General features: G+C 45.1%; 1 protein-coding gene across 8 annotated transcripts; it reads left to right on the plus strand.

Moving 5' to 3' along the window:
- Positions 1 to 8536: 8536 nt before the first annotated feature.
- On the plus strand, positions 8537 to 22877 carry Nudt7 (nudix hydrolase 7). 8 transcript variants are annotated; one of them, XM_063278139.1, is made up of 6 exons: positions 8537 to 8693; positions 11440 to 11593; positions 17237 to 17341; positions 18409 to 18567; positions 21647 to 21721; positions 22218 to 22877. In XM_063278139.1, the coding sequence occupies exons 1-6, from the start codon at positions 8587 to 8589 to the stop codon at positions 22578 to 22580; spliced, it is 963 nt and encodes a 320-aa protein (XP_063134209.1). In that variant the 5' UTR covers positions 8537 to 8586; the 3' UTR covers positions 22581 to 22877. The 8 variants fall into 8 exon arrangements, with proteins under 8 accessions (XP_063134209.1, XP_063134210.1, XP_063134211.1 ...); XM_063278140.1 differs by lacking the exon at positions 21647 to 21721; XM_063278141.1 differs by lacking the exon at positions 21647 to 21721 and having other exon boundaries at positions 18409 to 18507.
- The last annotated feature ends 860 nt before the right edge of the window (positions 22878 to 23737 follow it).

Raw genomic sequence — 23737 nt, forward strand, 5'->3', positions numbered from 1 at the left:
ACGATTACAAGACAGAAAAGCAATCAGACATCACCAATCTCTATCGCATTTCCAAGTGTGTGCAGACCATTAGTGGTGTGAATTGTGTGAAGGCAGCACCCAGAGGTGTGTCAGTCTGCGGCAGACCTGGCTCAAAGATTTAAGGCAAGCATATGTCTGTTTTACTATTGCCCTGTGAAAATTCAACAATCTTGGAGAGGGCTTTGCTTCAAATCTCAATTGAGGCACCTGGAAATAAATCCCCAGACTTTTGTAACCCACAGCTGTTCTGCGGACATTTCCTTTATAGTTCCTATAATGACCTGCACTGCCCAGTTTTATGTCAACCTGACACATGCTAGAGTCATTTTTTCGAAAGGAAACCTCAATTGAGAAAATGTCCCCACCGCATTGATCTGTGAGCAAACCCTGTGCTGTATTTTCTTCGTCTATGATTGACGTGAGAGGGTCCAGTTCACTGTGTTGTAGGGGGGCGGGGTGTCACCTCCGGGCTGGGGGTCCTGGACAAGTAAGAAAGCAGGCTTAGCAGCCAGGAAACAGCACTCCTGCATGACCTCTGCATCAGTTCCTACCTCCGGGTTCCTTCCCTGACTTACCTGAATGATAGACACAAAGTTGTAAGATAAAATAGACCCTTTCCTCCCCAAGTTGCTTTTGGTCACAGTGTTTATCCCAGCAGCACAGACTCAGACATAACCCTTGATGATCATTCAAGACCTTTCTCCAGCAGTCTCTTTTCACTTAACCTTGGCAGCTGATGTCTAACCTTTCAATACTTTTCTCTCTTCTTCTCCTCCTTCTCTCCCTCTTCTTTTTTTGAGATAGAGTCTCAGGCATTCAAGACTAGTCAAGTTTGTTATGCAGTCAAGAATAACCTCGAACACCAGATTCTGGTGCTGCCATCGCCCAAGTGTCGAGTTGCTGGGATTGTTATGCAGTCAAGAATAACCTCGAACACCAGATTCTGGTGCTGCCATCGCCCAAGTGTCGTGTTGCTGGGATCACAAGCCTTTACTGCTGTGGTATGCTAGAGATCAAACCCAGGGCTTCGTGCATGGTGGGCAAACGCTCTACCAAGTGGCCATCCCCAACTCATTCTACTCTCCACTCTTCAAAGAGTACTCTCTGATTCAGAATTACCTCAGGCTCTCAGGGCAAACTCAGATGCTTGGGCTGCCCCAGGTCAGTATCCCTGAGGCCAGAGCCCTTCTGCCTCAGTGAGGAGATTCTCTTGGGAAGTGTTTGACTCCAGGACTTTTCTATCACCAACATCCAATGAGATGCCTCAGCAAGAACCAGCCTTGAATCAAAGCATGTGCTGGACCAAATTCTCATCTTCCCTTCTTAGTGGATCTCTAAAAATAAGAGGAAGAAGCTTCTGCCTTCTGTGAACAGCAGTTAAGTCAGAGACTTATACCTGAACAGAAGCATAAGTGAGCATTCATGCCTGTGTGGGACATCTCGATCACCCTTCCCTGAGGCTCAAGGAACATGGAGGAAGAAGGAGCAGAAAGAGTGTAAGAGCAGGGGCACAGGGAGGAGTGGTGTGAAATGGTGTCTCTTGGACATGACATGGCCATCATACCTATGAACTCACCATGGTTCCCTGTAGAAGACCTGTACACACCCACAGGGTATAGCCAACAAGGTGAGCCAACATTCAACAGTCCATATTGTATAGCAACTTCTCCACTTGCAACCCACTTTCTACAACAATTCATTCACCAACCCTGGAGCCTCTCCTGAGTTGGACTTGCCTGTGCTGTTAAGGAATGGTACATTATGCTCCTTAGTAGCCAGCCTTTCCTCTTCTCTCTGGGGCTACCAGATCCCCAAGGTGTCAGGCGGCTTTATCAGTGCCTGCTGGACTCAACGGGTTACAATAAATAAATAAATAAAGACATGAAGGGTAATGAAGGAGGAGAGGGATGTGTCACAGGCTTTGGAGGGGTGGAAGAGAGGAGTTGGGTGCAGCTGATCAAGATACACTGTTTACATGGATGACTCTGTCAAAGAGTAAATAAAAGATACCTTTTTAAAAGTGACACGAGAGAGATATAGCTCAGCTGGTAAAGTACTTGTCACACAAGAAAAAGAACCTAAGTTTGAGCGGTCCTCACCACGCCCCTACACAGCCAGGCGGGCAGCACACCTCAGCACTAAGGATGAAAAGAGCATCTCTGGGGTTGCTGGCCAGCCAACCCGGATAAATCAGAGAGTCCCACGTCCCTGTCACAAAAACCAAGGTATGCTCACCTGCACACACACACACTCTCTCTCTCTCTCTCTCTCTCTCTCTCTCTCTCTCTCTCTCTCTCTCTCACACACACACACACACACACACACACATACTCATACACACACTCACATTCACTCACTCACACACACTCATTCATACACACGCTCACACTATACACCCTTACACACACACATACATACACTCACTCTACACATACTCATTCATACACACACATACACATACTCACACTATACACACTTACACACACACATACATACACTCACTCTACACACACTCACTCATACACACATACACATACACTATACACACTTATACCCATACACACACTCACTCACACACATACACTCATACACACACATTCAAATTCACTCACTCACACTCACACACTGATAAAAATAGACTTATGTAGAATAGAATGGCCATAGTATGTAGGAAGCCCTCCACTTTCTACAGCAGTCCATTCAACAATCCTGGAGCCTCTCCAGAGTTGGGCCTGCCCATGTTGTTGAGGAATGGTAACTTATAGTCCTCCATAGCCAAGCTCTCTTCTTCCCTTTGGGGCTACCATATCACCAAGGTGACAGGGCAGGTGGCTTTATCTTCTCAGCATTAACCAACCCTCACTGGAGCTTCTGATTGAATTCCTTTGACCTTCAGAGCAGAATTATCAGAAGTTTAGGAACACATGATCCTTGGTGAAATTTACCCCAAAATGAGAACCTACAGGGTCTATAGTAATTTGAAATATTCCATCTGGAGGAAAGTTTGTTAACACTGGGGGAGTCCTACAGAGATGCTACACAATGGAAGTAAATATCAAGTAAATCACAGGAAGTCCCTGAGACCAACAAGACACATGAAGCCTCCTCTCTAAAGTTACATAAGCAGTAAGGTCTGCTGAGGAGACTCAGAGTAGCTGAGCTGCCTGGAACAAACTATTGACACTGCCCACGTGCCTACAAATTGTGCAGGGACCCCAAGGTTCTAGTTTTCATCAGCTGTTATCACCCATGCTGGGGTGAGAGTTTGGTGATGAAGCTGCCTTTGAACTATCCTTCCTTCAGTAAGGAACCCAAAGAAACTCACAGGTTTACCAAGTTGGACTTTAGTAGTGTCTCAGTTAGAGTTTCATTGCTGTGAAGAGACACCATGACCAAGGCAACTCTCATAAAAGAAATCATTTCATTGAGGCTGGCTTACAGTTTCAGAGGTTCAGTCCTTTATTATCATGGCAGGAAAGCTGGCAGAGTCCAGGATGAGAAGATGCTGGAGAAGGAGCAGAGCCTTCTACATCTTGATCCAAAGGCAGCAAGAAAGGAGCTATCATTTGCAGGCAGCCAGGAGGAGGAGGTCTCTTCCACACTGGGCGGAGCTTGAGCACAGGACCTCAAAGCCCACCTCACAGTGATGCACTTCCTCTAACAAGGCCACATCTATTCCAATGAGGCCACACCTTCCCGTGGGCCAAACATATACAAAGCAACTCAAGTGGTATCGTTACTTCGGTAGGTCATCAGTTTCATATCTGAGGTGAACAGACATGTATGTCACATCTCTCCAGGAAAAGTATCCCATAACAGGGATTGATTTGTCTAGACAATGCCTGTCCACACTATGTGATTTTAACATCACTGGCCCCTGAACTATTTGTAGAGAAATTCCTGTTTATAACCCAGTCCTTCGTGACCTTCCTTCTCAACTATCTTTCTTTCCATGGGGACATCACTTGGCATAGGGGGAGGTAGCATGAGATGATGGAGCTGAGAATAAGGGCTGAGTTGGTGGGAATAGGAGGGAGAAATGCCATCAGCAAGCTGTATGGTATTTATGTGTGAGGCTTGTTCTGGAATCCTTCTGAGCTTTCCTCCAGGAACTTAGCTATTAGTGATTGGTACACCTCTAAATCGAGGAAGGAATGGAGATAACTCACATCCTCTGACCATTATTTTCCCAGAGTGCACTTCCTGTTTCTCAGCAGCCTACCTGGGTCCCACTTCACTGCCCACAGCAACCAGGGAAATTAATTACTTCTCTGTTGTGCCTTACTCCCCAGAGCTCTTAAATCCCTTTGCACTGATAAAGCTCCTAAGGGTGTTCCTCTAATTGTGAGCTGTGAGCTCTTCTTCAGGTAACCTTTGCTCCGGAGGTCTTGGGTGGTCTGCAGGAGAAGCTGACCCTGTCTCCTGGGATGTGCTTCTTTGAGAGACCTGTGCCTGTGGGATGTAGCTTGGGGTGGGGGTGGGGATTGACCTTTTGCACCGAAGTCTTTCTTCCACACATATTTTTTTTTTTAAAAATTATGTTCCTGTATAGAGCTACTCAGAGCTGCTCAGAGAAGTCTTTTTTTAAAAGGCTACCAGTTGACCACGAGGCTCTGTTAACTACATGAGTGCTTGCTGAACGAACACACACACACACACACACACACACACACACACACACACCATGACATATTTCACGGTGTGATGCTACAACCACTCTTACAAAAGCTGAACATGTCCTGTGTGTAGTATGCGTAATGTGTTTTCAAGTGTACGTGTACGTGTGGGTGCATGTGCATTGTGTATGAAGGCCATGCATATGTATGTAGACGTGGGTACATGAGCCTTTGGGTAGGTCGGTCTGAGGATAACCTTTATTCCTGATTGTTTCCAACTTCTCCTTGATGCCAACTGATTACCCATGGTGCAGCCAGGGTCTCCCTAAAGCCCAGATTCCTAGTTTCTGGTCTTTGGTGAAGATCTTTAACTGTCATCTTTCTGTGACAGGCAAGGGCATTCCCTGCACTTCCAGCAGTGTCTACATCTACAGAATGCTTCCCCCACCTCACCCCCGCAGGCTTACTGCACAGTGAGGCCCTCTAAACAAGACTCCATAGCCAAGCTGGCTTCTGCTGTCCCCTCAGCCTACAGTGTTGTCTTTATCTCCTTAGATGCCTTAGTCCAGATGGGATGAGGTTAATATGTGGCTCTACCATTTACTTGCTGTGTGGCATTGGGATTGTAACCCAGGACAAACAGCTGAGGTGCATATTTTACCTACAAAGGCAGACCTGGCCTGAGATTCTCCTCAGTCCCTACCTGTAACAGGACATATCCCATCCACTGTCGTGAACTTTCTAGTCCAGGCTCTGGGCTTCCCCTCCCCCAGAGACTCTTGCCTATATAATGCAGACATTTTGATCTCTCCCCACTTCTCTTTTCTCTCCCCCCTCCTCTATGTTTTCTGTCTCTCTGTGTGTGGATGCTACTCTCTCTCTCTCTCTCTCTCTCTCTCTCTCTCTCTCTCTCTCTCCTTCTCCCTCTCCTTCTCCTTCTCCCTCTTCCCCTCTTCCCTCTCTCCCTCCCTCCCTCCCCCCTTCTCTCTTTCACACACACTCCCCTCTGTCTCCCCCCACCCCAAAGATGACTTCCCTGGCCTCGATCCTTGGGACCAGTAAACCCATCCAAGATCTGCTTCCCAGTAAACCCACCTTTATATATTCTAACCTAGCTTGAACTGGCTCATTTTGATGGCAGAGAAATAATTTATCATGTGTTGGTGTAAAGACACTTAAAACCTTTAAGTCTCAGCTTGAACACCTTTAAGGGCAGAGTCCACCAAAAAAAAAGTCTGAAGAAAAGAGACTTCTCAGATGGAATTCTCAGCCTTTAATTCAACTCTCTGAACCCTGGTCACCGCCCCTTCCTGTTCACATAGTAAATGACTAGAGATGTAGGTTGCGTTTGCAATTATTCCTCGAGACTGAGAGGCCTGAAGGTCAAGGCTCCGTGTCTCAGCCATGGACTATACTTCTCACAAGCAGATATGCAGTGGACATTGCCTGAGGAGTCATTATTTCTCCTGCATAGTCGGACACACCTAATTCACAGGCCATTTGTTTCCTTTGGGTGTGTTGAAATACACGGGCTCAGAGGTCAGAATGAGGTAGCCTCAAACCAGAGCCCTATGACCTTGATGTTTTTATTTTCTAATTGAGAGAGAGAGAGAGAGAGAGAGAGAGAGAGAGAGAGAGAGAGGAGAGAGAGGATGGCAATACCATTATTGTAAAAAGTAACCCTATTCACTGTCTCTCTGAGAAATTTTTTTTCACTTTCACATGTGCACACATGCACACATGAGTGTGTGGTGTGTGTATGATTACGTGTGTCAGTGTGAGTACATATGTGCAGGTGCATTTGGTGCCCTGAGGCTTATGCTGAGAATCAGCCTCAAACATCTTCTACCCTATTCATTGAGCAAAGGTAGCTCAATCAAACCCAGAGCTAACTGATAACGGCTCATTTTGCTAGTGGTCTTGGAATACCTTGTCTTTACTCTCCCAGACTGGAATTACAGGTAGACCAATATGCCTACCTGGCATTTATATGGTTTTTGAGGATTCCTACAAGCAAGAGTCTCAACCATGGAGCCATCTCCCCAGCACCCTGCTCTGAGGATTGACACTGAGGTATATGGAGGGTGACCATCAGTATTATTAAGATGTCACGGTGTTCTTGGTTTGGACCCTCCCCAGCTTCTCCTGGTATTTTACTGCTCAGATAACTAGATAAACCACAGGATGCTGGGTTAGTGATTAAAAACAAAACAAAACAGAGTTTCTCTGTATAACATCCCAGCTGTCCTAGACCTCTGTTGACCAGGCTGGCCTCGAACTCACAGAGATCCGCCTGCCTCTGCCTTCCAAGTGCGAGGTTAAAGGTGAGTGCCATCATGCCCAGCCAGGATTACTGCCTTTTGGAAGTCTTGGGAATGGAGAGTTGGCTCAGCAGTTAAGGCACAATCTATTCTTTCAGAGGACCCGAGTTCAGTTCCCAGAAGGCACACCGGGCCTGTAATTCTAGCAAGCATGCAAAAAAGACTTATACCTATATACATAAATAAAAATCAACTTAAAATCTTGGGACCTGTGGTACACTGTTCCCTTAGCCATAATGGGATTCTCCTGAGTCCTAAGTACTCTTGATTTTAATGGAATTATTCCCCCATTAAAAAATAATATACAACAAATTGTATTTTTTACTATACTGATGTAAAGATGAATGTAATTCAGCTTTTGACTCATTCTTATATATTACTTAATTAATTTTACATTCAACTTCTTTGGGTTTTAAGAGAAGAAAAGAGAAATAAAAGGAAGGAGAAGACATGAATTTGGGAGTCAGATTCACTGGTTGGGGGTTCTGGGAGGAAAAAGAGGAGGTGTATGGGAGGTGGATATTAGTGTAATCATTTACAATAGATACATTGTACTCGTGTATACAAGACTAGATACATTGCACTCATGTGTGACATTATGGAAGAATAGATAAACTGTAAACATGTTAAGTTTGTGTCAGACACTGCCAGTCTTTGGGGAAGCCTGCCCTGCTCCCCTGCCCTCCATTCTCTGGTCCTACCAGTATCCTTGCACACTCTCTATCCAGCTCCGGGTGAGGTGATGGCATACTTCCCGTGCCCCCTGAGCGTACTCGGCTCTCCCATTGTTAGGCAGCTCATCCCTGAAAGCAGGTGCAGGTGTCAGACAGCAGCATCTAGCTACACTGGGACCTGCCACCCTCCTGGGACTCAGTAGGTGTGCCTCTGGGCGGTCCACGTAGCAGTAGGACACTGGAGACATTGGGACAGGTGGGGGGTGGCGGGACCATATGTTAGACACCGTCTTTTGGCCAGGAGTGAGGAGCTCGGCCTGGTTTTCCAAGCCCCCAATTCTCCATGCAGCCCCCCTTTCCTTTCCCAGCCTCTGAGCTTACCTACCTGAGTTCCATCCTTGGAACTCACAGGGTGGAAGGAGAGAACTGACTCCTGAAAGTTGCATGCTGTGACACACACACACACACACACACACACACACACACACCACACACGTAAGTAAAATGTAATTTTGTTTTGTTTTGTTGTTTTTCTTCAAGTCATGAGTGTTTCTCTGTGTAACACTCCTGGCTTTTCTGGTACTTGCTTTGTAGACCAGGCTGCCCTGGAACTCACAGTGATCCTCCTGCCACTGCTTCCCAAGTGCTGTGATTAAAGACTTGTGCCACCACACCCAGCAAGTGCAATATTTTTTTTTAATTAAGTACTTTTGACAATTACTCATGGCAAATTTTCTCACATGCTCCATGGTTTTGAAGAAGCCCACGCAACTAGAGAGCAAACTATTTTAGTGTATTAAACACTTTAAACCGGGTCAGCACCACTTCCGACCTAACTCAGCCCAGAACAAGCTCCACCTAGATGCCCCGCCCCTTCTCGGGAGTCTATGAAGCGCCCCGCCCTCAGCCTCTCCTCCCGCAGAGTCCCCGCCCTCACTCCCGGCTGGGGCTACAATGCGCGTGCGCGTCAGAACTCGTTGCTTCCCGAAGTCTCCAGCCGCTTGTAGGAAAGGTACAGCAGGGCCGATGCCGCGACCTTGTGGACTCCAGGAGTCTGTCAGGTAAAGTTCTCCGGCTCCAGACATTGGAGCCTGACCTAGCCGGGCTCCGATCACTGCACAGGCCTGAGTCTGACGCCCTGCATATCCACCCTGCAGTTCAGGTTCATCAGGGGTCCTTTCCAGCTGGAACTTTGGTCCTCTGCTCCTGGAGACAGAGTTGGGGTTTCCCCTAATAAGATTCACACAGACGCAGGCGTGTCCTCATCCCCCAAGGTCACAGCGTTTCCCTTTTGCCAATCCGAGTCACTCTTCAGTAACCCCCACAGCGGAACCTCAGAACCCCATCAGAGTTCAAGTTTCTGGGTGGCGTCTTCCTCGCATGATCGAGGTTCTTGCTCAAGGCACTGCTCCCAGCCTGGGCTCACATAGACTACAGACTACCCTGAAAACTCAACACAGAGTGAGCCAGCCCGGCTCAGAGCTGTTACTCCTATTTTGATGATATAGTCCTAAAACTGTTTCTAGATTTTTGTTTCCCTGCTGCCTCTGGGCTGTTTAAGACTTCTTCCTGCTTGTCTGGATAATTGTTTTTTTCTGGACAGAGGCCTGTGAGCATTGACTGTATTATATGCCAGCTGTCACGGACCCTTTCCAGGACAGTTGATTGGTTTACAGCCAGCTCTATCACATGGAGGGGGCAGGGCAGCGAGAATAAGCAAACCCCCGTTACCAAAGGCTTGTCAAGGAGACCCTAGTTAGTGATTAACACTCACAGCTGAGGGCTACCTTGTGCATGAACTGGCCATTTTATCTTCACGGCTTCCTTCAAGGACGTGGCAGATGTGGACTTCCAGGCTCCTTGAGATGATGTCAGTATTTGTTTCCATGTGTAGCCCAGGCTGATCTCAAACTTTTGGTAGTCCTCCGACCTCAACCTCCCACGCACTAGGGAATTAAGGTGTGAGCTACCATACCTGGCTCCGTCCGTATTTTTTGAGAAGAAAGGAATTCTGGCTGACCTAAACGCCTGCTTTTGCACAGTCATACTACAGAATAATGAAAACTAACGTACACTTTCTACAGCCACTGTGACCAAGTCCTACGAACTGTCTGACTTAAGGAATAGCAATTGGCCTCTCTTGGGTCTGAAGGCCCCATAATCCGGTCTGAAATCCACAATTAAGGTGTGGGCAGGAAGAAAATCAGAAGTCTCTGGGCATGGTCCTTTGCCCTTTCCAGCTTCTGGTGACTTCTGGCTTATAGCAGCAGCAGCAGCTCTTGGATCCCCGTCTGTCTGTCTGTCTGTCTGTCTGTCTGTCTGTCTCTTTCTGTGTGTGTGTGAGTGTGTGTGTGTGTGTGTGTGTGTGTATGTGTGGGTGTCTCTCTCTGTGTGTCTCTGTGTCTTTGTGTGTGGGAGGGGGTCTCTATGTGTCTCTCTCTGTCTCTGCCCCCCTCTTTGTGTGTGTGAGTGTGTGTGTGTGTATAGCCTCTTCCTTCAAAGACACCTGTCTTTGGATTGGGAGTTCTCCCTAAATTCAGGGTAACACTACCTCGAGAGCTTTAACTGCTTACAACTATGAAGATCCTATTTCTGAGTAAAGTCACATTCCCAAGCTCTGAGTCCTCCTGAACAAGGTCACCATCCAACACACCGTGCAGACCAGCAGCATAAAGCACAAAGCTTGTCCGAGGGACTCAGGCAGAGCTACATGAAAACGGAACCATTGGTGGCTGTGAATCAGTAATGGTTCTCTAAGTACAGTCTCTTGAGCTGCCAGGAGTTTTGCTACTTTGGAAGTTGAATAAAACGCTCATCCTCAGGCCTCACCTCAAAGTGACTGAGTCGGGTTTTGGGGATAAGTCCCAAGGTCTGTTGGGAACAGCCTTGTAGCAGATCCTGTGGCTGTGTGCTTGAGAATTACTTTTACAGGGTATCTGGGTTGGTGAACATGGCAGCCGAAGGACCAGGCAAGCCTCATAGAGAGTTTTTGGTCCACCTGTCCTGTCTGCCTGTAGCAATTATAATTCTTCCCCTAAAGGACTAGGAACAGAGCCAGGGCCTCACTTGCTCAGCAAATGCTCTAAACCGAGCCACATCCCAAGCCCCACATTATATATATATATATTTTTTCATTCTAGAGTTCAAGACTGACCTTGCACTTACTCTATAAACCAAGGATGCCTTGACTTGTCATCCTCCTGCCTCAGCCTCCCAAATAGCTGGGACTACAGTGAGATCCAGTTTACTGACAGATATCAAAGTTCAAGTGTCGGGTTATCGGGGGAATGTTTTACCATATGTACTTGCTGTTTGGTTTGGTTTGTTTTTTTGAGGTAACGTGCCATGTGTCCTAGGCTGGCCCTGAACTCACCGGGTTACTGAGGATAACCTTTCCCTGCAGGTTCTCCCACCTTTGCCTCTCACATGCAGGCATTACCTGCATAACCAGGCTTACACTGCAATTTTACATTTAGTGTGACTTTCAAAGCCAACTCATGTATGCAACATGGACTTGGTGGGGGTTTTTTTGTTGTTTTATTTTGCCTCTGTCAGTCTTGCTAACACATGCCATTTAAGTAGTGAGATTTCTGCCAGGTTGTTGGAAAACTATAATGAGACTCAGAAATGAAATCCAAGCTACACACACACACACACACACACACACACACACACACACACAGAGAGAGAGAGAGAGAGAGAGAGAGAGAGAGAGAGAGAGAGAGAGAGAGAGATTGAGATTGGCAGGGCTAGGTGCTTGGTGCCACAGTTCTGCTTACTCAAGGTTTTGTTTTGTCCTCCTCTTAGAAACAATCTGATTGACGATGCCAAGGCTCGCTTGAAAAAGTTTGATGTTGGGACCAGATATTCCCACTTGTCCCCTAGTAAGTATTCTGTTCTTCTGCCATTGCTGGCCAGAGGAGAAAAGCTGTACTTGCTGTTCACGGTCCGCTCAGACAAGGTAGGTGACAAGAAGCTCTTGTGACATCTTGGGCTTTTTAAAACATACCCTTCTGTTACTTCGTCCTCATTCAAGGCCGCCTTGATCCAATGAACTTTTGAAATCAGGGTGGTGAAGGGAAGCACAGGATGAAATGGGGTTGTGTTTGGTGGTTTTTTTTTTTTTTTGTTTTGTTTTTTTTTTTTTTGTTTTTTTTTTTTTTTTGTTTTTTTTTTTGGTGATTTTAAGACACAGGTTTGTTTGCTCTGTAGCTTAAGCTGGCCTTGAACTTATGACCAACTGCCTATCTCTGCTTCACAAGTGCTGACTTAAGTTTTGGTGTTTACTTTTTAATGTGCATGTGTGCGCGTGTGCGCCTGCATGCCTGCGTGCGTGCCTGCGTGCGTGTGTGTGTGTGTACATGATCATAGAGACCAGGAGAAGACAACGAGTGGCCTCCTCTGTTACTGTCTGCCTCGTTACCTTGAAACAGAGCCTCTCACTGAACTTGAAGCCTGTGGTTTTAGCGTAGGCATGGCTCGTATGTGCCACAATCTCTCTCCACCCCACCAGAGAAGTCGAGGTTCAGATATGCACAGCCGTGTCAACCTCATAAAATGGAGATACAAACGTGGACACTCAGACATGTTTACTCATTGAACCTCCTCCTCAACCCAACACAGCATTTGTGGACGAGGTTTCAGAAAGAAGAAAAAAGAGATTTCTCTTATAAAATTAGAAAACACTTTTAGACGAGGGTTTCTTAATGTCGGTGCTTAAACAGCCTTTGGGTCCAACCCACTCTGTATTGAGGAGCCTTCTCGGGCACTGTGGGATATTTAGGGTCGCCTTGACCTCTGCCATGACAACAGTACACACAGGCACATCCGTGTGATGACGTCATGTCTCCAGACAGTGTCAGTAATCCTGGCAGAATGGGGGTGGAAAATTACCCCGTCAACAATGAGTCTGTTAGACTAATCCACCTCAGGTACACTAGAACATGTGGTTAGCGGCCTACCCCTGAAGCCAGCTGCCCATGTTGAATGCAGGGCTGAAGTTATGAACCCTCTCAATCTACAGTCGTACCAGGCCATATGTTCCTGTCTCTCCCGTGTAGTTACCCTTCCTTACTGTTGGAAATATTTACCAGAGAGAATTGGAGAAATGGCCATTTCAAGGTTATCCCAAGATAGAAATAAATAGACCACAAAATAGCATGGCCTTTCAAGTGGAATAATTTTTTAAAAAAATGTCTCACTGACAGCATATATATGTAAATAAAGAATGTGTGTAAATAAATGCCCTGATTCATACTTTTTAAATATAATTTACTCTTATTTTATGGGCATTGGTGTTTTGCCTGCTTGCACATCTGTGTGAGGGTGTCAGAAGCCCTGGGACTGGAGTTACAGGCAGGTATAAGCCGCCATGTGGGTGCTGGGAATTGAACCCAGGCTGCCAGTGCTATTAACTGCTGAGCTGTCTCTCTATCCCTCAAATACCTCATTTCAAGAGAACTGTGGTGATCCTTTCTACTGTAGGACAAGTAAGTGATGTACAAGTCCACGTAGTGATCAAAATCCAGCTTCTCAGAGGGGAAGGACACTCAGCCGGAACTGGAGAAATGGGGACCTGGTCTCAGCCCTGCTCCTGCTCCTAAGCACAGATGAAGTACTTATGAACACCCGCTGCCCCTGCTCTGTGTGTGTGTGTGTGTGTGTGTGTGTGTGTGTGTGTGTGTGTGTGTGTGTGTGTGTGTATTCCTGAATACAACCTCCTTAGTCCATATTATGTTACTCATACATGTTTGGACAGCTGACCATTTGATTTTGGGTAACCAACTGATGTGTTCTTCTCTGGGGAGGACTATTTCCCCTCTTCCCACTACTCCTTAGTTGTCTGCAGCTCTCTGTGTAGAGTTGAGGCCTCTTGGGCTTTGCCCACTCCTCTTTGGCTTATCTCTTGGTGCCATCCCTGGTCAACTCAAGTTTAGGCCATCATGTTGGGAAGAGTTCTTAGTCATGTCAGAAGCTACGTTGTTTTTTGAGACAGTCTCTTGCTGACCCCGGGCTTATCAAGTAGGCTAGGATAACATATATACACAAAGTAACAATAGGAAAAAATTTTAAAAGACATGAATTTGAAAGAGAGCAAGGAAAAGTGTATATGACAGGGTTTGGGGAAACAAGAAAGGGAAGGAAGAGGTGATTTAATTTTAGTATAACCTTATAAAATCAATAAAAACCAAACAAAAGAACTCATTGTAGATGTCAGCTAAGGAATAGTACCCAAAGATGACTGTTGGCCTCTACATGCACATGTAAACATGGGGACCCACACAAACACACATATACACCCAACAGACATCCATGCAGCTTATACTATGTACAGAGGGAAAAGATTATGAGCTCCCAAGTGTCAATAGAGCCCTTTCTGGTCCCAACAACCTGTGAAGAATTGGGTTGGGTTTTTTTTTAATGTGCTTGCTTCAACGCAGGAGAATGTTTTCGAAGAGTAGAGAGTTCTCGGGAATCCAAAAGGTCCTCGTTCCCTATTAATTGGAGTTGAGGTGGAAGGTCACTTGAATTGGCATGTTCTGGGTCTCTTTGAAGAGCTTTCAAAACACATTTTAAATCAGGTCTGCATTCCAATCAAGCCCAAGAAGTCCTTGAGGATGCCCCTGTCACCAGCTACTGTTAGTGTTGAATGCACAAACAATAAATCACGTTTTAGAGGTGATGTAACAGGAATTGTGTTCTTATGTCTTCTGTAAGACATGCTGCAGATGACAGAAAATGGTCCCACCTTCCTCTCCCTACTCCCGTGTCTGTCATTGATGAGAGGATGCGTGAGGCCATGCCTGCCGAAGCAGATCTTGTAGAACTCTTCGTTTATAGCAGGGACAAACTGCGAATGTTTCAGGTTTTCAAATGAGTTGCCTAGGGCTGGGGGTAGAGTGCAATGGCAGAACACTTCCCCAGTATGCACAAAGCCTGGGCTCAACCCTCAGCACCACCAAATAAAAATGAATGAATGGGTAAAAGAAACAAGCTTGCTAACGCAGAGTAATCAACTGTAGAAAACTAAATAAAGCTCGTAACAGCCTTAGCCCTCTCACAGGACTGTAACAAAATACCTTGTACTGGATGGCTTATGAACAGCAAAGGTTTCCTGTGCTTGTGGAGGCTGGGAAATTCAGTATTAAGGCATCGGCAGATAGAGCACCCAGTGCTGCCTTCTCTTTCTACTTCACATATGATGGTTTTCCCTGTGTGCTCATGGTGTGAAAGGAGCAATAGGTTTCTGTGCCCTTCCTTTAGAAATGCTTTCACTCCTTGGTAGGGCTTTGTTCAAGCTGTTTTCCCAAGAGCTCCAACTCTGAATGGTATTGCCTTGTAACTGAGGGTTTCAACATTCAGCTATTCAGACCGAAGCAGGCTTCTAGCTTTCTTTACACAGCTCTGTCACCCTAGTTGCTAAAAATGCCAACAAGACATCTCGGTTGAACTCTGGCCATCAAGAGCTGACTTTAAGGGGACCTCATTACATCATCCTGCCTGGGAGCTAGTCACAACTCCACTCATGGCAGCCTCAGCTCATGTAACCACCCTGTGGTTCTAAGAGGTGAACGCTGCCATGATCTTTGCACACAGTTGGCAAGAAGCTGGCCCGAGAGCCCTGCTGTGTCAGGATCTCGCAGCAGATGGCTGGAGAGGACAATGACATGGATAGGTGAGGGTGTAAGAGAAACTGGACTAGGCCAGCTGGGAAGAGAGGGGTGAGGGCTGCCCCTCTCAGAGATGAGAGAGGAAGAAATGACTGGGGTGCTACACACGGTCCTAAAACCAGAAAGGCCTGGATTCAGGGATGTGGGTACAGACACAAGAAAAGAGAACTTCCCATTCTTCATGTGAGTCAGCAAAAATAAATGGAGATGGCGAAATATATGGTACCAATCATGATGCATCCTCGGCCATACTGGGTTTTACCAAACGCTTGCTTATCTGTCTGTCTGTCTGTCTTTCTTTCTTTTATCTATCATTCTTTGTAACTTTCTTTCTTTCTTCTATCTTTCTATCTTTTATCTATCTTTCTTTGTATCTTTCTATTATCTATATTTCTTTGTATCTATCTTTCTTCTATCTATCTTGCTTTCTGTCATTTATCTATCTGTCTTTCTATCCATCCATCCATCCATCCATCCATCCATCCATCCATCCATCCAATATGTGCATGTACGAGTATGGACATGCATGTGCCATGGCCTGCTGTAAGGGAGCTAGATGGTAACTTTCGAGAGTCACTTCTCTCCTTCTACCTTGTCCTTGGACAGGTTCTCTCATGACTTTATCTCTTACGTTCCCAGCCATGGGATCCCAAACACCACTCTTTGGGCTTATGCTAGGCAGGCTCACATTCTATAGAAGAATTACTGATGAATAGAGGAAAGTTCAGACTTCCAGACATTTCTCCTGCCTCTGCATGTTAAGGGTTCTGGAACTAAAGACGCATGCTGTCAGATCCGGCTTTTTACGTGGATTCTAGGGATCCAATTCAGGTCATTGGGCTTGCACAGCAAACCCTTCTACCAGCTGAGCCATCCCCCTGGCCCTAGAAACTCTTAATAAATAGATTGTGTGGTGACAAAGATAATTTGTGATCCATACAAACAAAGGAATACCATTCAGTCATAGAGAACTGAAGCACTGATCAATGATACAGCATTGGAAAATGTCACAAAGGAGATGCTGAGACACATGAGGTCACATGCCATGTGGTTTCATTCCTGTGAAACAAACTGGATTCATCTGGACAGATATCAGAGACTGGGCAGTAGGGAAAAAAAAGCTTAATGGGTGTCCTCTTGGAATAGGAAAGTGTTCTGAAACTAGGTATTAGGTATGGTTGCACATCATTATTACAACAACAAGCACACCATTATGTCTCATCCCCAGCGCTGCCTAAAACAGGGCACGGTGGTGCAATCCGATCTCTGCCCTTAGGAAATGAATCTGGAAGGTCAAAGATCCAGGTCGTTCTTGACCACATAGCAAATTTGAGGCTAGACTGGGCTGTCTGACAACCCATCTCAATCTTTCTCCCCAAACATAGCAGCTTATAGAATTATGCAATACATGCCCTGAGTATGGTAATCACCCATAAAGGATTTAACGAAATAATCTGTTGATAATGCCATCTTTATACTATTGTTTCCTTTAGCTTTTACAGCTCTCATTGGTGTCAGTCTGCTTATGTTGTCTTTTACAGGCATGTAGAGGAAAATCAGGCATGAGAGAAGTCTGCAAGGTTATTACTGCAAGATCTCTCTCTCTCTCTCTCTCTGTGTGTGTGTGTGTGTGTGTGTGTGTGTGTGTGTGTGTGTGTGTGTAAGCCAGCGGTCAACATTGGATGTCCTCCTCAATCACAACCTCATTTTTTGAAATATTTTCATTGACATTTTCTTCTAACAGTTCAAGGGGGTAGGGTTGGGAGAGGAAAAGAAGCTTTGTACGTGGTTGGTAGGAACATAAATTAGTCTAGGCGCTATGGTTGTCAGTATTGGAGGTTTAAAAAAAAAATTAAGCCATGTGTAATGGTGTTCCATATGACCCAGATGTTCCACTCTTTTTAATGAAAGTATTTCAAACTAATGAATGGCAGAGATTTTTCCACATCAATATTCCTGGCAGCACGAGTCACAGTACCTTAATTACAGAATCAACCTGGATGGCTATCGGAGAAGGAATGGATCAGGAAAAATGTAAGGTATATATATACATATATATATATATATATACATATATATATATATATATCAAGAGAAAATTAGAAGAAATAATATTTTTAAGAAAGCATACCATTTGGGAGAAAAATGAGTGCAAACTAGACTTAACCATGTACTGTTTTCATTTTCTTGTAGTTCTTCACGTGGCGTGCGCACGCACGGATTTGTGTGTGTGTGTGTGTGTGTGTGTGTGTGTGTGTGTGTACATTTATATGATGAAAAGGAAAACTGCTTAGGGAGACTAAGGAAATGCTAATAGGTAGGAAGAGAAATGGGGGCAGAGGATATAAGAGAATTATGCTCTATATACTTTATATCAATATAATATCTTGAATAAATAACACTTAAAACATATCAATGAGTTGAAGTTAGCAAAACTTTTATGGACTTGTGAGTTTGTCACACAAAACAAACCTGCATGTTGAGGTGTGCTTTCTATGCAGTAATACTTTTTCCTCAAGTATACACATTATTCATATAATTAAATTATCATTTGCATCAGGGATAGTCTCATGACCTATATGTACTAGATATATTAAAAAGGGATACGTGGTAAAATATAAAAAGTATCGCACACACGACATGAATGAATAAGGAGCAACTTCAATTAATATTAATATTGAGTAAAAATGTTTTTATAATCTCATGATGGGGGATTTTTCTAAACAGATATTGTCCAACCTTTCTAATAAAGTTATTGGTGTTCAAAATAATTAATAAAGTAAGTTTTGTGAGTGTGCTTGCATGCGCATATATATGCACTGAGTGTGAATGTGCGTGTACCATGGCATTCATGCGAGGTCAGACCAGAACTTTCAAGCATCACACTTTTCTCCTTCAACCATGTTGGATTGGGATTCAAACTCATGTGTGTCCTACCTGCTGAGTCCTTCTCACCAGTCCTGGTGGTTTGGTGTTTTGTTTTGTCTTAAGGACTCAAGGAGAAACATATCTTGGACTCTGTAGATGCTGAGCTGATATTTGTTAGATGACTAAATGCTCCAAAACTGAATTCTTGCTTTGTAACTTCGTTCTTTCAATCCCCCAGCTGAGAAGGGCACCTGGAGAAGTCTGCTTCCCTGGAGGAAAGAGGGACCCAGTGGATGCAGATGACACAGCGACTGCTCTCCGTGAAGCCCAGGAGGAGGTGGGGCTGCATCCCCACCAAGTGGAGGTGGTCTCTCACCTGGTGCCATATTTTATTAATGTAAGGATACGAGTGGGCCCTCCTGGGCTCTGAGGGGCTTCCACATTCATTCAAACACAACTCCCAAGAGCACTGGGTGCAGAGCCAGGAGAACTGGGTCCCTGTGTGGACTCTGCCCCTTGTGAGCTCTGTAGACCTTCTCACGCATCCAAGAAGAAAGAGCGGAGCTAACCCCAGTGCTTTTCAGACTGGTGCTGTGGAACTCTGGGTGTATGCAGAACTGCTCCGCTGATGTTCTGTTGGTGTGTACTTTTCTCCAGGACACATCGATTTTTAAGAACCCAGTTGGAAATAATGCATTATCATGCAGCGCACTAAATGGCATCCCCTTGGAGGGGCTCAGTGCTTTCTGTTTAATGTCACTCATTTTTGGCGCATACCTTGGGATAAAGAGTCTTCTTATCGCAGGACTGGAGGCCTCACCTTACATACCACCCCCTGCATTGACTGTCAGGTTGCTGTGGTCGTTGGATCTGTAAGGATCTCTCACACTTGATGTTATCATGGCAGTTTTAAGATATACTGGATGTCCTTCAGTTCTAATACCTCATGATTAAGGAAGTTTTTAAAAAAAGACTTCACTTTTATTTATGTATATGTAGTAGCACCGGTGACTAGGCATCCAGAATCCCACAGAGACCAAAAGAGTGTCAAATCCACTAGAAATGGAGTTGTAGATGGTTGGGAGCCACCTGAGAAGGATGCTCAGAACCCAAACTCTGGCCCTCTATGGGACCAGCAAGTGCTCTTCACCGCTGAACCAGCTCTCCAGCCCCCGGGCCCCTCTTGGTTAGACTAGGTTTTAAGAGTCTGGGAGAAGAACAAGAGTATTTGACAAGCTGCCTAGAAACCTCCGCTGTTTGCCCTGCACTCCCGTGCAGCTAAGGACTTCTGTTTCCTATAAACCAAGCAGCATGGGGAAGCCTAGAGCTGGGATAGCCATTGGCTGTTGCACTGCTGGACTTTAGGGGTCACTTGCCAATTTTAACTCGTATATCAGCATCATTTTTATCACTATAGTTGTGTGTCTAAAACAATGACAGATTAGAAGCCATCTGTTTTCATGTCATGCATGACACCCAGGATCTCCCATAATGCCTGACACCGCTGGGATACATTGGGGTACTAAGAAACAAGGTTAGAACATTACTGTGATCTAAACCCACTCCTTCTTTATTACTTTTCCTATTGTCTTCCCTTCTGCCCTTGGCCCCATCCTACATTTCGGATTATATCCAGTTGACAGATACACAGAGACAGGGAGACAGAGATAGGGAGACACGGGCAGAGAGAAGAGAGCATTAGTGAGAGGGAAATATGGCAGCTTCTTCCTCTTCAGTCACATTTTCTCATGGGGTGATTTTCAATTTTCTGCAAATTTCCCAACTTATTTTGGGGAGTTGAGCTTTAGACCTTTATTGACTGATTAAGCTAATACTGGTAAAAGTTCCTCAAATCAGAGTAGCTTCATTTCCACTATCCCAGAGAGCTACTGAATTATACATGGGTGGACAGAATAAGGGAGTTCACAGATGTCTCAGTCAGCTTTCTATTGCTCTTAACAATTACCTGAGCTAAGCAACTTACAGGATATGATGGTTAGTTTTTAATGTCAAATTGCCACAACCTAGAATCACCTGGGTAGAGAGTCTCAATGGAATTATCTAGATCAGATCAGATTGGCGCCTCTCTCTCTCTCTCTCTCTCTCTCTCTCTCTCTCTCTCTCTCTCTCTCTGTGTGTGTGTGTGTGTGTGTGTGTGTGTGTGTGTGTGTGTGTATGTATGTATGTGTCAGGGTAGGACATGCCTTTGTAGTTAATGGATGCAGGAGTACTCAGCCCACTATGGGCAGCACCATCCCCTAGGCAGGTGATCCTAGGCTCTAAGAAAGCTACCTAAGCATAACCAGCCCGAGAGCCAGCAGACAGCATCATCAGTTCTTGACTTATTTCTTTGGCTGTGAACTGAATTCCTTGCTCAGAGGTAATGCTGTGTGGAATAGCAAGCAGGCCCTCCTTTGAGTTCTTATCTTGACTTCCCTCAGTGATGGACTATGATCGAGTTGTGAGACAAATAACTCTTTCTGCTCAGCATGACTTTTGGAGAGAGTGTTGTCACAGCAGTAGAAATGTAACTAGAACATAGAAGGAAGATATAGTTCAACTCCTAGATTTGGAGGTACTGATCCCATGGTTAGTTTTCCCCATTGCTTTGGTCACCGTAATAAAACAGCTCATTCTGACATGACCTGTTGGAGTTCTTTTGAGACCTCTTCATCCATCCTTCCAACCCTCTCTGTGTTTCTGGTAGCCAGCAGCTCTCTGCTAAGAATGCACCATTGGGTAGGTAGAGATACCTTGAAGGACATCACACACAGAGGGTCAGAAGTCCCTGGATTGGTGCTCTGCAAAGCCGTCCTCCACCAGTGGCTGAGGCTGATCAAGGGACTCCTTGTCTCTAGCCAGAGTATTCTCCAAAACACCCTCCTTAGCCTCTCACCAGTTTCCCCTGGCAGCATTTTGATAAGAAATTGCTTGTATCTAAGACTTTGGCTCAGTATCTGCTCTAAGAAACCCCATTACCTCTGAGAGTGTGCCTTTATGCAAGAGTCAGCAAGGCAGAGGGTCTTGGTGACCCATGACCTCAGATTTACTGCCCTAAGGCCATTTAAGATCTATGTCCCTCTTGCCTCCTCTCTATCTGAAGGTTGTCATTTACCCTGGGTGTAGTTAATAGTATGACCTGTTTCCATTCTTAGACTCTTTGGCTGTATCCCCCTATGAGAGGTTCCCATAGGCCTGTTTAACCTTTCTCTAGATGCCCATCTCACAGTGTACCTGCCTCTGGATATCCCTAGTACATTTTTAATGAGCCGGGAACTTCAAACTAGAGACGACCATACCTGTGTTCAGTCCTTGCCTCTTTCAGACTTTCCAGTAGAGGTGAAGACCCTCCATTCAGTAGAAATTCTGGGCCATTTGTAAGCATTTGTACTTCCTAAATAAATCTTCATAGCACAAATATGTATATTATCAAAATGTAGTTTGTAAGCAATTCTGTATCTATTTTCTCTAAATAGAAGTATGCCCTAAGTAATATCGTGCCGTTTTCTGTTGATGTGACATCCTTCCCCTGTCCACAGCAAGAGGAAAGGGTATGTGACATCATTCCGATGTATGACTTCCATCAGAGTTTAACCTAAGTGTCCGTCAGTGAGAAGTAGCCACTGTGGAGTTCGGAGTTGTTTTTAGATAGTGCTTCTGCTTTGCTCCTGTATCTTTACTTGCATGGTGGGATTTATAAAGTAGACATACTCACACAAATGTGATTCCTAAGTCAAGGGGGTCATGGTCTAAATAACACCATTTCATAGTCATTACAATCATACCACCGTTTGCATGTGTACACACACACACACACACACACACACACACACACACACACACACCTTCAGAGTCTTCTTAGATGCCAACACAGGTGGAGGATCTTTCTCCCAGAGGGGACATATTTGTGTCTGGATCACTACCCCCGCCCACCATATACCATATAGCATAGCTTTGGTCTTCCCTCTCCCGGAACTGACCTGAGTTTAATCTTTGAAATTGTATCATTATACTTTGTAATTTATGAACTTTGGTGTCCGCTTTCAGAACAATGACCTGGTAACGCCCGTAGTGGGATTTCTAGACCCCGACTTCCAGGCCCAGCCTAATGCTGATGAAGTGAAGGATGTGTTCCTCGTGCCTTTGGACTATTTCCTCTGTCCCCAAGTCTACTACCAGAGTCACTTCACACATTCTGGCTACCATTTTGTTTTGCATTGCTTTGAATACACAGACCCTGAGACTGGCTCGAAGTACCTCATCAAGGGAATGACCTCAAAATTGGCTGTGCTGGCTGCCTTAATTATTTTTGAAAAAAGTCCTTCCTTCGAGACCGAATTTGATCTCCATGACCTGATACCATCTTGTGAGAAGACCTTTCTTCATAGATGTTCTTCCAGCAAATTGTGAAGTCACCGAAACCCAAAAGAACATACACGAGGTTTTTGCATGAGCTTATGCTCAGAACAGCAGCATTAGCGAGTGGTATCTGACAGGTGTGAATATATTTCGTACACCGTGATTGTGAGGGCCTTACCTGGTTTCCAGTAGCCAATTTTTCACCTTGAACACTATAAGTCTTTCAGAACTGGAAAAAAAAGCACGAGCAGGGTAGTCTAATTTTACCCATTAAAATGTCGCTATTTTTAGTTGTTTTATGGGTGTCTGTCACATAGTAGGCACTTAATAAATATTTGTCAAATATAAGGCTTGCAACACTCATCTTATTTTAAAGTATTTGAAATATATTCTTAATCCATCGTTTCATCTGGCAAAAACTTCTGGCTAACCATTCAAACCTTCCCTCTTGGGACTAGGGAGATAGTTCCACCAACATAGTGCCTGTCTCACAAGCATACGGATCTGAGTTTGAGCACCCATGAACAATGACCCAGGTGTGGTGGTGTACATTTGCAATCCTAGCATTAGGGACAGAGAACCAGGCATCGCTGAGGCTTTCTGTCCAGGCAGTCTACCCTACTTGGCAAGCTTCAGGCTAATGAGAGCCTCTGTTTGAATAAAGGTTGGTAGTACCAGAGGAATGGTATATAAGACTGACCTCCACACACATGTGCACATATGTCCACACACAGACACACAGACATACACACACATACACACACACATACACACACGCACACACACACACACACACACACACACACTACCCTCCCCCCATTCCATGACAGTAGGGGCTAAGCTGGGTCAGCAGTCTTCCCAGAATCTTTTGCCATGAAGTGGACCCCTGGCATTCAGTTTGAAGTAATGTGATCAGGGAGAAAGATGACTTTGCCAGTTACATTCGATTTAAGAGTGAAAGGCAGCTCCCCTGGAGCCCCACTTTCTGTCTTTCATGAGATTCAGTGTAGATATGTCTATAACCCAACCGTGACCAGGTAGGGGAAGAAATTCCCTAAGGGAATGGCAGAAAGCAAAGAATGGTCAGTGCCTGGCTCTCTGAGAGACTTTGAAGCAAAGCAGCCCTTCACAGGGGTCAGTGATGGATGACAGTGGTAAAATTCTCTCATCTTTTTGCATTGTAATTTTGGGCCTTTTCACTGCAATAC

The sequence above is a fragment of the Rattus norvegicus genome, chromosome 19, assembly GCF_036323735.1.
Source record: "Rattus norvegicus strain BN/NHsdMcwi chromosome 19, GRCr8, whole genome shotgun sequence".
Classification (NCBI taxonomy): domain Eukaryota; kingdom Metazoa; phylum Chordata; class Mammalia; order Rodentia; family Muridae; genus Rattus; species Rattus norvegicus.